Source organism: Macrosteles quadrilineatus, unplaced genomic scaffold, assembly GCF_028750875.1.
Source record: "Macrosteles quadrilineatus isolate MER2022 unplaced genomic scaffold, UCM_ALF_1.0 Scaffold_1__1_contigs__length_201487025, whole genome shotgun sequence".
Lineage (NCBI taxonomy): Eukaryota > Metazoa > Arthropoda > Insecta > Hemiptera > Cicadellidae > Macrosteles > Macrosteles quadrilineatus.
Window position 1 is genome coordinate 32,055,644 of NW_026542594.1, and position 16,452 is coordinate 32,072,095.

Here is a 16,452-nt window from a genome sequence, read left to right on the forward strand (position 1 = left end):
TAAAAGTAGTTATGGGGTCTTATTTCTTTATTATAATGACATTTTAAGGTGTGGTTGAGATCACATAAATTATAAATAGCATGCAAATTTCGATGGGTAAAACCAATTTAATATTGTGCAAGTAGCAAATATTCCCTGTCAGCTAGTGGAACTTGTATAGCTTTTGTGTACCAAAACCTGACATTGATATAATTTTAAATCCAAAACCCCTAACACCCCAATTTTATCATAAAATTGTCAACAAAGGTATAATTGATAAAAATAATGAGCCTAATCATTAATACTATTTAAGAAATTTAAGCTGGGTTTTCCTAGACGCGGAGTCGGCCAGCGGAGAGAGGAACGCGGAGAGCGGAATTGAAATTAACATGGCATTCCGCTCCGCTGCTAGGAAAACAGTAACATTAAATTACCTAAGACAAGCTGAGTCCGCTCTCCGCGTTCCTCTCTCCGCTGGCCGACTCCGCGCCTAGGAAAACCCAGCTTTAGCGAAATTACAAAAAACCAAACTTACCTTCTTAACAATTTCATTATCGACTAAATGTGAGTGTACTGTACAGACAGGGTCGCTTTCAAACCACCACCATTCAGCGAGTATGGGCTAAAATTTCACTGATTTGTTTGTAAACAAATCAAGAAACATCAAGAAACATTGCATCTAACAATGCAATCATGTGTACATATTTTTAAGAGACCACATTATAAAGAAACTCAAACTGTCAGCTTCTGGAGCACTGTCAGCGACTGATGCATTTACCTTAGTAAAGGCTAGCATAGTGCAGAGTTTGGGAACAGTTGTATTTTGTATTATCTATAATATTAAAACGAAACAGGGTTTTTTTATTTCACGATTCTGAATCAACCACTTGACCGATTTTCATGATTTTTGTGTTGAAAGAAAGATAATTTTGAGAACTAGGGAATGTCGAAGCCATAATTTTAATTTAGGGTTTCAGTTTTTTAGAAATTAAGTTTCAATTTTTAAAAAGTCTAGCAGCCGACACTAGCAATTCAAAGTATTTTCAGTGCTGGTTAAACTAACAGCTGGTTATAAACTGTCATTGAAATGTTTATGTTACAAGTTGTTTGTATACAAAAATATTGTTCTTCGGTGTTGGCCTGCATACTATTTCACTTAAAAAATTTTTTTTCTACCGTGAAGGATCTGCTTTATCGGGAAATGTGTTATTTTGATCTATACATCTCAAACAGTTTAATCAAGTTTTGTTGTAAATGCAAAAACTGTGTAAGTAAGTTATTTAGTTTATACCATGGAAATAAAGTAAAAGACCAGAAGTAAAAGGCTTGGACGGGCAGGCTATGCGTGGTGGATAGGAGATAAATCAACTTTTTTAAAAGTATATTCCATATTACCGCAAGATAAAATACCACTTGGAAGACCAAGAATTAAGTGGAAAGACCAAGTTATGACATACATCCTCAGTCGGGGATCTAAATTAGAGAGACAGGGGATGGAAGAGAATGGGTGGCCAATCCTCGTAAGGTGTCAGTCTGTGGTCACGGAGGTAAAGGTGCGGTAAGTACATATATAAGTGGTATATGCAATTGAAGCAACTCTACTCAATACCAGTGTGTGTCGGTCTCCAATCTCACTTCATGTGTTTTCAAATCGACGCAACTGCTATTTTATGGTAAAATTATCAAATTCAAAATGCATATCGCTATATTTTAGGTCTATAATCGGATGGAAGAAATGAGTAGTCACGTGACATTTGTTAATAAGTTCAACAACTAAAAAATAACAATTAATTGTTAATTAGGTTGTTTTGGGGTAGTTGGCCCCCATTAAAACTGCCAGAATTTGTCACTGTGCGTGTAAACTAGATGTTCTTCTGAACTATTCCGTTTTACTTGAATACTCGATTCCCATACGTAGGACGGGCCAACAGCTCGTATCTATAAATTTTATCTATTTATTGATGTATTGAAAACCATGAAATATGATTGTTCCGTTCAACTGGCTTTCACTGCTTCAAAGCAATCATAGTATATAGCGAGCATAGTGTGTAATTAGCATGATTGACAATGGTAAAGCCTGTGTCACACTTGGCTACTTACTAGCAGCTACCTAGTAGCAGCTACTGAAATAGCAGCTTTTTTTCCTGTCACACTTATTTTGGTAGCGTCTATTCACTAGCCGCTACTACTAGTTTAGCTCAAGAGAGGTTATGTCCCAAAGACACGGATATTTTTTATACAGGTTCAAAAAATTAATAACATCTCCCCCACCCCACTTCGGATCACTCATGATTACTTCAGAAATTATTCAAAATGAACGAGAATAAACAAATGAGGCAGACAGCACGTGGTGCAAGTAGCCGCTAGTCTGCTATTGAAGCTGTCACACTGGGCGACAGTCGCTACTTGATAGCTGCTAGTTGGTCACGTGACTCACTAGCGCAGTTTAGTAGCACGGAAAGTTGGACATGTTCAACTTTCCATGCTAGTAAAATTTCACTAGCGCGCTACTCTTAGTAGCTGCTACTGCCTATGTCACATTCGCTACTTAGTAGCTGCTATTTCGCTAGCTGCTAGTAAAGTAGCGTAGTGTGACACAGGCTTTTAGTCATGTAGACTGTCGCAACTACTTCCTCTCTTTTTCTTTTTGCATGCCTGGAATCACTTCCGCTCTCGTCATCTTCTTTTCTTCAGCTCCAGCTGTCCTTTTGTACGATCGATTGTCGATTCTCCAATCTGACTGAATCTCCACTACTCCACTCCATTCCCATTTATTCTCCATTCTCCTTCTCCTTCTCCATTTCACACCCGGCAGGGCTAGGGCAGTCCGGACGGTACCATTTTCATTTCACCATTCTAAATCTCAAGTCATTACTAAAATTATTTCTATACCAACTCACTTGTTCTTAATATTAATTTTTTTAACTTTGGGCTCAATAATCTCGAATAATGTGCAGTGTAAAAAGAGAAAACAACTGTATTACTGTATCTTGTAATACAGTTATCTTGGATATCGAAGGAACTACAACGTCTATTTCTTTTGTTAAGGTAGGTTTCCCTACGTAGGCCTATGTACTAATAACTATTGACTTACTATTAGTCTAATGGCCACACCTGTGTTAAGTGGTAAACAATATAACTTAGGTACTGGTACAGTAGGCCTAACGAGTGAATCAATAATTTATTTATTTGACCATTCAACAAATTACATGCTAGGCTATCAGTCTCGTCATAATAAATTACAAAATGCTGTAAAAATACATATAAGCCTATTAATTGAAGTTAAGTAGCCTGCAACAAACAAATTAACTAGGCCTAAGTTAGTGCCTAAACTTTAAGTCAGAGGGTGCATTAGGCTCAAGTAACTTAGGCCTAGCCTAGAACTGCAGAATTAGGACCAAGCTATAAATAATTGTTAGTCTACCTACCACTTTCAGTCTAATCAATTATAGGCTACATATAATTTGATAGTACTTAATAGGCTAGTTAAGCATTCAGGGTGTCCACATTCTGGAAAGTCAGGGATAGTCATGGAAAGTCATGGAAAAAAGTTTTGGTCATTGAAAGTCAGGGAAATAGGCAAGAAGTCATGGAAAGTCATGGAAATTTCCAATTATGGATGGATTTGAGGGGACCATTCAATGCTCTAGCCAGCCGTAACCCGGACTGTTGTAGCATTTTTCAGGATTTTTCACAAATGTTCGACAATTCAATTTATTACAGTTGTACTAGGTGGCGTTCGCAGAGGCATCCACAAAATTGAGCGGAGTCATCAAGGGTTCATATTATATTGTTTTTGTCTTACTGCAGTAAAAACAGTATTTTTTCATGCATGCGCTGCGAGTCTAAAGTAGCATTTTTAATATTTAGGGAGTAAAAATCGTTTTTAGCCTCTATGGAGTAAAAATCAGCTGTTGTCAACTCAGTTGTAAATTTCGATTGTAAACGATTGCATGTATCGAAAATATGTATCGATTTGTGCTTCGTAATCATTTTAACATATTACAGTCTACAGTCTCTTCCCGTAGCATTTTAGCATTGCAGATACATTAATCCATTCCCAAACTCAACACTGCTCACCTTTACTACTTCCTTCACCACACCCTACGTCGTGGACCTGTTTCCCTCTCTTCCCATAGCATTTTAGGATTGCAGATACATTAATTTAATTGCCAAAGACAGTTCCCACACTCTGCGCTGTTAGCCTTACTACTTCCTTCACCATTTACTACGTCATTGGCCTGTTTCCTTCCTTTCTCATAGCATTTAAGTATTACAAATTCATTTATCCATCTGCTCAAACGGTTCCCCCACTCTGCACTGCCAGCTTTTACTACTTCCTTCACCACTTACGTCGTGGACCTGTATTCATCGCTTTCCATAGCATTTTAGTATTTTAGATACGTTAATCTAATTGCAACAAACATCCCCACTGTCCGTACTGCTAGACTTTACTACTTCTTTCACAATTTCCTATGTCTTGGGCATGCTTCCATCCCTTCTCATAGCATTTCAGCATTGCAGATACATTAAAACTGCTACAAACGGTTTCCAGTTCCCACACTCCACACTGCTCGCCTTACTACTTCTTTCACCTGTTTCTACGTCGCGGATCTGTTTCCCTCTCTTCCCATAGCATTTTAAGATTGCAGATACCTGAATCTAATCGTCATAAACAGATCCCACACTCCGAACAGCTCACCTTTATTACTTCCTTCGCCACTTCCCACATCGCGGACCTGTTTCCCTCCCTTTCCGTAGCATTTTAGGAACGTTGTGACCTTAATCTAATCGTCATAAACAGTTTCCATACTCCAGACTGTTCACCTTTACTACTTCCTTAACCTCTTCATACGTCACGAACCTTAAGCTAGTGTCGTCATTTGATTATAGTACCTAGGGACCGAGCTTTGCTCGGGGAAAATCATTAGTTCACTCTGAAAGCACCGTAGTATTGGAGATGCATAAATCCACACATCTACATCCTACACAATTTCCTACGTCATGGATCTGTTTCCCTCCATTCCATTGCATTTAAAGATTGCAGATACCTTAATCTAATCGTCATAAACAGTTCCCACACTCCGGACTACTCGCCTTGACTACTTCCTTCACCACTTCCTACGTCGCGGACCTGTTTACCTCCCTTCCCATAGCATTAGGATTGCAAATACCTTAATCTAATCGTCATAAACAGTCCCCACACTCCGGACAGCTCACCTTGGCTACTTCCTTCATCACTTCCTACGTCGCGGACCTGTTTTCATCCCTTCCCGTAGCATTTTAGGTTTGCTGATACCTTAATCTAATTGTCATAAACATTTACAACACTCCGCACAACTCGCCTAGACTACTTCCTTCACCACTTCCTACGTCGCGGACCTATTTTCCTCCCTTTCCATAGCATTTTAGGATTGCAAATACCTTAATCTAATCATCATAAACAGTTCCCACGCTCCAGACAGCTCGCCTTGACTACTTCCTTCGCCACTTCTTACGTCACGGACCTGTTTCCCTCCCTTCCCATAGCATTTTAGGATTGCCCATACCCTTATCTAATCGCCATAAACAGTTCCCTCACTCCTGACAGCTCGCCTTGACTACTTCCTTCACCACTTCCTACGTCGCGGATCTGTTTCCCTCCATTCCATTGCATTTAAAGATTGCAGATACCTTAATCTAATCGTCATAAACAGTTCCCACACTCCGGACTACTCGCCTTGACTACTTCCTTCACCACTTCCTACGTCGCGGACCTGTTTTCCTCCCTTCCCATAGCATTTTAGGATTGCAGATACCCTAATCTTATCGTCATAAACAGTTCCCACACTCCGGACAGCTCACCTTGACTACTTCCTTCATCACTTCCTACGTTGCGGACCTGTTTTCCTCCCTTCCCGTAGCATTTTAGGTTTGCTGATACCATAATCTAATTGGCATAAACATTTCAAACACTCCGGACAACTCGCCTAGACTACTTCCTTCACCACTTCCTACGTTGCAGACCTATTTTCCTCCCTTTCCATAGCATTTTAGAATTGCAAATACCTTAATCTAATCGTCATAAACAGTCCCCACACTCCGGACAGCTCACCTTGACTACTCCCTTCATCACTTTCTACGTCGCGGACCTGTTTTCCTCCCTTCCCGTAGCATTTTAGGTTTGCTGATACCTTAATCTAATTGTCATAAACATTTCCAACACTCCGCACAACTCGCCTAGACTACTTCCTTCACCACTTCCTACGTCGCGGACCTATTTTCCTCCCTTTCCATAGCATTTTAGGATTGCAAATACCTTAATCTAATCATCATAAACAGTTCCCACGCTCCAGACAGCTCGCCTTGACTACTTCCTTCACCACTTCTTATGTCACGGACCTGTTTCCCTCCCTTCCCATAGCATTTTAGGATTGCCCATACCCTTATCTAATCGCCATAAACAGTTCCCGCACTCCGGACTACTCGCCTTGACTACTTCCTTCACCACTTCCTACGTCGCGGACCTGTTTTCCTCCCATCCCATAGCATTTTAGGATTGCAGATACCCTAATCTTATCGTCATAAACAGTCCCCACACTCCGGACTGCTCGCATTTACTACTTCCTTCATCACTTCCTACGTCACGGACCTGTTTCCCTCTATTCCCATAGCATTTTATGATTGCCTATTAGTATAGGCAATGCTACTTCCTTCACTACTTCCTACGTCACGGACCTGTTTCCTTCCCTTCCCATAGCATTTTAGGATTGCAGATACCTTAATGTATTCGTCATAAACAGATCCTAGACTTCGCACTGCTACCCTTGACTACAATGTATCGAGTAATCTTAAGTATAATCTTTGCTCAATATTAACAAGTGATGTTTTTCCTTTTGTACTGTATTTGTAATTTCCTAGTATACTGTGGGTAGTTGGCTTATTATGAGCACATGCTAAAACTTCAAATCTTTTGTTTACTTTTTACTTGTTATTTAATTCAGCCAACATGGTTACCTAGCAACCCATAAGACTAATGTTAAAAAAATGTGATTTTCAGTTAATTTTTCTACGGATTCCTGAGAGACTTTTTTAACGCTATATAGATGTTGGCACTCACCGATATGGTCTTTATCACCATGCAAAATTTGAAAACGATTGATTCAGCCGTCTAGGAGGAGTTTGCGTATTACGAAATGCATAAAAGTCGACGTATAAGAGCTTCGCTCGCTTCGCTCGCTCCGCTCAATTATTTTATGAGTTTTCGGTTTGTTTTAGTTCATTGTTGTACCTATTGTACTCCATTGTTATCTGTTATTACATATTCAGTATTTTCTGCAAAATAACATGTCAAGGCAAGATTATTTGTGTGTGTATGTTATATTATAATTTGCGTGTAAAGTTTGTGAGTCATGGAAATCAATGGTAAATGGTCATGGATAGTCATGGAAAGTCATGGAAATTAATGACAAATCTTTTGTGGACACCCTGAGCATTCTTCTTGGCATGACTAAGTTAGCCTACCAATCTAGACTAACTGAGCGTCAGTAACTTAGGCTAAGTTAAGTTATCTTGGCGTTCACAATCCAAACCAGGGGTCTCCAACCTATGGCCCACGGGCCTGTAATTAATTTTACAGTAAGTAATTGGTGATAACCAGTGCTAAGCTTAGTCAAAGTTGTGACAACACTCGTGAGTAAGTTAAATGTCTCAGTCCGCGGAAACTCGGTGATACCATGATAACTTAACTTAGTCATTCAAGGTCGCTGCAACACCGGTGAATAAATGTTAAGTTATGTAAGTAACTTAAATGCTGTCTCGGTAATAATGTGATCGTCATTCGCAACCACAGCAACACTCGCAAGCACATTTTGTGGTCTCGGCCATACGGTACAGCGATCATCACTCACGGGTCGTGGCAATAAGTTAACCGTAATCAATTGTTGTGGTCTTGGCGATAACGTGATCGTTTTTGCGATCACGGCAACTCGGAAATACCGTGGTCGTCACTCACGCTCGTGACCATATTTTTCTTTCTCAGCGATTCCGCAATCGCGACTGCACTGTTGCGGTGCGGTATCAGTAAAATTCCTGTGATCATACCAAGTGCTGATGCTCGTTAAGTTATTTAAGTTACCGGTACTTACATAACTTATGATGTTAAAAAGAGAACCAATGGAACATTGTCAATGAATTGAGACTTATTGGCTATTGGTGATCATTGTGTAGTCCTTGGTTCATGCTGAATTGAAGTACAATTCATGGTGTCCAGGTTAGATACCTAAATACCCTGTTTAAATAAGTGTTAAAATAATAGTAAAACTTAAACCTCTCTTACACTTTCCACGTTTGTTCCAATATGAGAAAATTAGCTGTTTAAGCATGTGCCTAGTGGTTTAGCTATCTTAACTTACAGATCTTTCAAGCTAAATGAACCTTTGAATTGAAAACACTCCTAAGGATCAGGACCAACAAACTTTAACCCTGATTTCGCTGACCTTAAAGTGGCAAATATACAAAATTCTCCCTAAAGATTGCTGTTAAACTTAATTTTAGCTTTACACTCCTTTTAAACTCAAAAACAAAAATTCCAGCTGATCTCCATAACCTGCACAATCGATGCGTACAGGTCTGAGCAACAGAAAGATCCAGAAACTAAAAAAAAAAAACAAATAAACATCTAACCTACACAATCGTGTTGGTTAGGTTGTCAGGACTGAAAAATTTACCTACACAAATGAGTTTGCTGGGTCTGAAAGGGTTAGTCTAAAGGTTAAAAAAAGGTCTAAAGGTAGGATTTTTTTTGTGATATGGCAAAAAAATCAGCAAGAAATGTTCAAACTTCATTGCTGGGCTCTTAAAGTAAAACCCCGGTTAACCGAATTTGGGTTAACCGAGGTTCCATAAAATAGTACAGGGCTAAAATATAGCCTAAGTAATAAGTTACGTAAGATAATGTAAAATGCTTTTTATTAACTTCAGTTGCTTAGATTTTTTAAAGTATTTTCTAAACCATTGTAACATTTCTGTCTTAGCTGATATAAAATACCATACTGTAGGCCTATTATAAAAACATTGTTTTAAATTAAATTTTCCAATCCAATGTGTGGTAATAAGTTCCATAGGCTATTTAATAGCATATGAGGGGTTAACCGAAAAATTGGTTATCCGAAACAGTTCTCCCCCCTTTATTTCGGTTAACTGGGGTTCTAAGGATGTAATTAGAAAACTACCTCTTTGTGGGTTATTTAGAGGGGAGCTACGGTACCTTTCTACACCATTGACGGTCCGGCCCGCCTTTCCTCAAAATATTGTCAATGTGGCCCTTGAGTCAGGGTTGGCACTACTGACTAGTGCAGTTATAGTTTCTCAGTTCAGAGCTCTTCATATTTTAGTATTTTATTTAATTCAGTGCGGGTTTAACTCAAATTTAGTGTAACTTATTGAAAGTTAAAGTATTTTAGCACAGTTTTAATACCTAAACGCATCTCTACAGTAATTATTTTTCCAACAAATAGTAATTAAACTCAGACGACCATCCGCTGCCATTGCACAACTCAAGCCGTATTCACATTCAACTCTTATATTCAGTATTTTTATTCCATTCCAGAGCGTGAATATACAAATTTAATATTACATATTGACACAAAAGTTTCCCAGGCAATATTTAAACCTAATAAAATCTCAGCAGTACTTAATTGAATTATCAACATAAGTACTACAGTGATACAACTCAAGACGACCACATGCCGCCATTACGTAAGCTGCATTCGTTTTCACAATTCAATGATCAAATTGCAATTGTAAATGAGTTAACTTGCAACTTGGCTCTTGTGAGAAAACATAACTAACTGCATTTTATTGAAACAATTTTTACATATTTTTAATCAAAATATGCTTTAATATTTTGACCAAACAGGTTAAAATAGGTTGTGTTAAATTAACCCAACCGATTTAACAATAACCATCTTGTATTTAAATAGTAACTTAGGCTGAATTGCCACCAATCCAAGACAAAGCTTACCTAGAAGCCTAATAATTATTTTAGAATTTGACTTAGGCTACTTAAGCCTAAAAAGGAAGAATAACGATAATGAGTAAGTTTAAGAAAAATAAATCAGTAGACCTAGAAATAACTCTGGAAATGAAGAAAGGTGTGGACATTACAAAGATGTAGTTCCAGATAGTGAAGCTGTTTTTGTGAAGGCCCATGTAAATCATGGTACGACCTAGGATGTGCAAAGCTTTCCAAAGACCAGTATGAGTGCCTTAATAAAATTGCTGACTGTGTTACATGGTGTTGTCAGACCTGTAGGCCTATGGTTATGGACCTTCTTGACATGAAAGTTGGCCTAGCAAATGAAAATGAGGAATCATCTTCAATTTTAAATATTTTACTGAATAGCATACAAAACAATTCAGCCGCTATGAAAGAACTAGCCAATAGGATGGAGGCAGTAGAGAAGAGAGACCGAGAGGTGACTGATCGTTTAACAGCCGTATCAATGGAAATCTATGAGCTAAAAAGCGAAATTAAAGTAACACCAGAAGATAATAATGTTAGCCAAATTGAAATTGAACCTGCACGTAAATGTATAAACTCTTACCGGGAAGCCCTAAAGAAGCCGAAGAAAATGGAAATGGAACCACACGTGGAGGACATCATTTCAATCAATGAAGAAACTGAACTTAACCAAACTAAGGAATCACACAAGGACGATTGGAAAATTTATCAAAATAAGAAAAAGAGTAGGACTCAATTTCAGAATCCTAAATCCAAAATCCAACAAAATCTGTCCAACAATCAAAAACCCAGACCTACGCTAATTATTGGCAAATCCCAACCCACAAGTAAATTGACTGCTGCACCAAGACAATCTTGGATATTTATATCAAGGATCGGCACAAATGTGGAAACTTCTGACCTTCGTGAGTTTGTGAGTGAACTTTGCAAGGGTAGGCCTAATGAGGTTCACTGTGAAAACTTAAATACAAAGTATCAAACATACAAGTCCTTTAAAGTGGGTATACCGAGTGAGTTTTTTGAAAATCTTATGAATGCTGAGATGTGGCCTGAAGGTGTGCTGGTGAGCCCATTTAAATCATCTAGATGGAACCAAGGTAGGCCTACACCCTTAGTAGGCCTCCCTCAAAAAAACTAAATATGAGACCATGTGGGTCCAAAGTTTTGATGAAGCCCAAGCTTAAACAGGATTCAGTTACCAAAATATTAAAATTACTATTTGTAAATATAAGATCTATATGTAATAAAATTTATGCCTTTGAAGTAACATTGGATGAACATAACCCCGACCTAGTCTGCTTAGTAGAAACATGGCTAACTGAAGATAAGAAATCCACATTTAAAATAAATGGCTATGATACAAAAACAGAATATAACAGATCCCATACTGTTGGAGGAGGCTCCTCTATTCTCATTAAAAACAACTCTGCAATAAAAGTAGGCCTAAGTGAAATTAAACAAGTTAATTCTCTAAGTGTTGAGGGGGTATTTGAAGGCTGTTGTTTGCTGGTCTCTTTCAGTGATTTCAAGTTCATTGTTTTAAATTTATACCGCCCACCTTTTGAAGAGAGGTTTATTGAGTTTCTGGATATACTGGATGAAGCACTGAATCTAATAAGAAGCAAATATAACTTACCATTGCTATTATGTGGGGATCTAAACATTGATAATTTGGTACAATCTATAAATAAGAGTTGCCTGTTAGATTTAATAAATACTTACGAACTACAAGTGATGTTTGAAGGCCCGACCAGGGTTACTGAGACAACAAGCACTCAACTTGACTATGTTATCTCAGAGCCTAATTCAAATATAATCAGAGTGAGATCAGATATAAACATTCTAAGTGACCACAACATACTTTTAGCTGAAATTGGTAAAAGTACCCCCTCCCTGTCTAAGTAATGGGGTAAAAGACTTAACGTAAGTTGTAAACTATGCATGGGATTGAAAAGGGATGGGCAATAAAATCACTCTAAAATAGTATTTTTTTTTTTAAGATATGATTTTTTTTCATTCATCTACAGTGGCCCTTCAAGGTGTCCACGCAATGAGAATCCCAGGAACTCCGGTAATTTAATGTCGATGAGAATCTTCCAGGAATTAAATGGGAATTTTGTAAAAAATGCAGAATGTTTGTATTTTATGTAAATAGGCATATAACGGAAATAGCTAACTGTATGAGATGTTCCAAAATCATCCTATTTGTTTGCTTTTCAATTTGTATATAATTTGTTTATATTTATAAAGCTAAGTAATACAGTTCAATTTCGTTTCTAAATTAAATGGTAGGTGTGAAACCATTTTTAAGACATTTTCAAAGAACCAACATTGTCTCTTTTGCATACTGACCTGTGGCAAGGCACTGGTAGCTGCTAGTTGGAAGTTGAAATACTGGTACAGTAGAACCTCTTTAATCAGAACTAATTGGGACCGGGAGTAGTTCGGGCTATTGAATAGTTCGGATTACAGAACATATTGTTGTTTTTACATAACAATAGCTAAAACGTGGCTAAAATGGATCGTGGTACGGGAAAAGTGAAAAAAAAATGCTTTATGAAGTAAAATACAGTGTTTATTTAATACAGTAGTAAACGTATTGAATAAACAGTTCTGTACATTAAATACAGTATACAATAAAGAACTACTGTACTTTGTATAGAGTACAGCAATGAGGCATTCGGATTAGTGGACGTACAGATTACAGGGGTTCGGATTAAAAAGGTTCTACTGTAGGTTTAATGACCTGCATAATAAATTAAAACTAGGGCATAGAGCATAGGCCTTTAAAATGAGAGTGGTAAGGGTTAAACACATTCTAGGCTTTTACTCGTGTTTAGTGCATTTATTATTTTTCCTATTCATCCGTTAGTGTGCGTCTTAGTTTATAAAATGGAAAATAAAATAAAATATTTTAGCTATTTATTTAAAACATGTACCTATGCATACTTTTGCCAATTATAACAGGGGTAGTACTGTTGTTTGAAAATATATTCACTTACTGAAAGAGGCAGATTTGAAGATTTGCTGCCCCCTGGGCCATCAACAATTGCTAATTTTGTTATGCAAGTGTTATTGAAATAACATACTGAATATACCTTAAATATGATCGGTGACAGTATTTTAATAATACTGTTACTGTATGTACTGAATCAGTATAGAATCAAAAACGCTTCTTTAATATTCAAACTATCATTCGTTCCCTCTCTCAATTCTGTGCTAAAAAGTTAAATGTTTCATGACAGCTGACACTGTTTATGTGAATCGTTTCCTAACCAAGCTGAATCTAAACTTATCAAATTGTTAACATAGGACCTGTGCTTCTTAATGTTTGTGTATTAATTGCTAACTAGCGTACATGTTGCTCGAATTCAAGCAATTGCAATGTATTACAGGAGTTATTTCAAAACGGATAACAGTCATATTTACAATGAGTTTGAAAGAGTCAACTCAAAGATTACCGGTGTGTAACTCAGAACATGTTTATCTTCGTTATTGGTTTTCTCCTTCTCTAAATGCCTCGCTGTACACAGTGGCGGATTTACCTACGGCGCCGCCCCTAGGCCCGATCGGCCAGCCGCCCCTTTGTGTTCCGCGATTGAGGAAAGGTTTCAGCGTAAAAGCAACTTCCCGTTGTTGGCATGCTTATTAATGCATTTTCCAGGAAAAACATAGTCACTATATGAGTAGGGCCTACTTTATATTAAAGTTGCATTAATATAATAGGTTTTAAGGAAAACCTATATTTTGTTGTTGAGACAAGAATTCAATTCAAATGTATTCAGCTTAAATTGGTTTTGTTTTGGTTTTTCTTATTATTTCTATGAAATTATTAATACATATATATATATTTGAATTTAGGTTTTCACGTAATAGGGCTGCTGATAATATATTAAATTACGGTAGTAAAAGTTCAACAGAGAACCCTAAAAATTATATTTCTAGTAGATATATATTCTAGTTAGTTATATATATAGGCCTATATATATATACAGGGTCTTTTTAAAAGAATTCCGGGATTTTAAATTATAATTGCTTGGGTAATATTCAAGGCAACTAAACGTTTTATACGTAATATTGAAACTAAAATAACTTTGTTTCTCCTGTAGCAAGGGAAGAAATTTTGACCTTGACATGCGCAAAACAGGTGCGCGGAGGTGGTGGTAGGCCAATATTGTGACTCGTACTCCAAAACGCCATTCGCTAGTATGACGTTTACGGCACAACATCTGCCACCACACTTTTTCACTGCCATGCCAATGAAATACAACACAGGTACTACCACACCAGAGGGTACTACTGTAACTGGTACTAATGACACACTGACTACTGATAGTGCTCGTCGAGCGTCTAGGGTCTAGATAGATACTCAGAGCAACGAGTCGGCTCACCGGAGCAAATGTGGTGGTGGGGAGCGGGGAGAAACTATGATGTCATTACTTAATTCAAACCTTCACCATGGGTAGCGCTCTTAGCGGTTAGTTGTCTGCTAGCCCTGTAGCGAGTCCGAATCAAGATGCATGGAGTAAAAGCATAGATAAAACATACTCCCTTAGTAGATTTCTCATCCTAATGGAACAGCTGAAGACAATTTTATTGTTAGTTCTGTACGGTTTATGTAGAGGTTGTGTTTTGTTTACAATTTGTTTCTCGTTAATACAGTCATTTAAAACCTCGTTTAACCAAATAATACGATCTAATCATAAACAATAACTTGTCCCCTAGTTATTTAACCAAACAGTAAAGCGCAAATCAAGAAATTAGCCCTAAAATAATAGAAACAAAATTTCGTCGACACTAGCGCCCAGTGTGGCGTTCATGAACTAGACATGAAAAACGAGCTTCAAAATTTACAATGGGATGAGAAGTCTACTTGTGTTGGTTAGTCTATGGTAAAAGTTAGTTACTTTTACTCCATGCATCTTGAGTCTGAATTCCAAATGTGGTAAACCAAATGAAAATGGCAAATAGATTTTTAGCGATTGGTTGGAATAAACGTTAAACTGAAAGGATTAAAGTTGTTCGAAGAATGATTGTTTATGTCATCTTATAATATGGAATCGTAATTATAGAAATAACAACATATTATATGTTGTTGTAAATCTATCTACCTATCTATAGCTGTAACATAACTTATTGGTAGCCTATTTTTGAATAATTACTAGCGTCTAAATTCTCAGATTTATCTTACGATTAACATATTTTTAGTAATTGAAGTTATTAGGTTGAAGAACTCTTGATAAACCCTTCACAGGTTTATTATTCTCTGGCTTATGCACAAGCTGTTGATTCAAAATGATTTAAGATTAGATAATCAAAATAGATTCATGAAATCTGGAACTATGCTCAAATTGTGTGGTAAATAAGTCCAACATAAACGTTGAAATGAATTCTATGATATCTGTAGGCCAACTGGTTTACCAACCGAGAGCCAATTTTAGTGTCACATCACCTTTTGTCATCGTTCCTCCCCGCTCCCCACCACGACTGTTGCTCCGGTGGGCGGTGAGCCGACTCGTTGCTCTGAGTATCTAGACGCTAGTTTAGTGCTTGCTAGCTACTCGCAGTCTATATTATGTCTGCATCTGCACGTCGGGACATGAACTTGAGTCATCTTCACCGATCGATAATCACCTGGCGCCCGCCGCCACGCACGCCGCCCGTAGTCGCGCCGCCCGTCACGTTAACCCGCTGCCTGCCGCGGCCAGGCGCCCTTCAACCCCTCAACGGCTGGCGCCCCTAGGCACGTGCCTAGTGTGCCTTATGGTAAATCCGCCACTGGCTGTACAGGCAACACAGGTCATTGATAGAGGGCCAATTGAGAACGAAAAGTCGTTTTGGGGTAGTGTTAGGGCGCATTTGTAACCTAATAGTTGAGATTGTCCGGGGTCAGGTGTTGACTGTGATGAGTTAAGCCTAGTACGCGCCACTGTTCTGTAGCGGCGGTCGTTATCACGATTACGCCTCCTGTCTATGTTTCGTTTTCGTCGCGTCGGAGGCATTTAAAAGGAAAAAACAACAAATAAACAAATTATAGGTACACAAAACAATAATAAATGCACAAATTTAAGTTAGAATCATGCTAACACGATCCGTCATAGCGACGCAAAACAACCATAAAACACAAATTTAAAAGAGAAAAGAGTTTATTTATAAAAATAAATACATCTGCCTTAAAAAATAAGGTTGCCAATGACACAGAAAAAAATGTACCTACACTTAAAATATTGAATAGGCCTATATTAAAATAATAAAACCATACTAACACGATCCGTCTTGGGGGTTATGTTTACACAAACTCAAATAGTAAACAAATGTACTCAATGCGTTTCATTGAATTGAAAAATAAATTAAAATAAAACAGCAATTAAATTATACAGCTGATCAAAATGTAAACAATTATGTTCTTCATAAGGATAACATGGGAACTTTCAAAGCCACTGAGGGCAAAAACATTTTCAAAAATGTAA

The 16,452-nt window shown here is 37.7% G+C and overlaps 1 protein-coding gene across 1 annotated transcript in view; it reads left to right on the forward strand.

The window, feature by feature from the left end:
- The first annotated feature begins 2,762 nt into the window (after nt 1-2,762).
- Nucleotides 2,763-16,452, forward strand: part of LOC128982067 (enolase-phosphatase E1) — an 88,743-nt gene continuing 75,053 nt past the window's right edge. Inside the window, exon 1 of the mRNA XM_054401110.1 lies at nt 2,763-3,027. Coding sequence (XP_054257085.1) covers nt 2,929-3,027 — 99 coding nt within the window. The 5' untranslated portion in view covers nt 2,763-2,928. The remainder of the gene's footprint in view (nt 3,028-16,452) is intronic.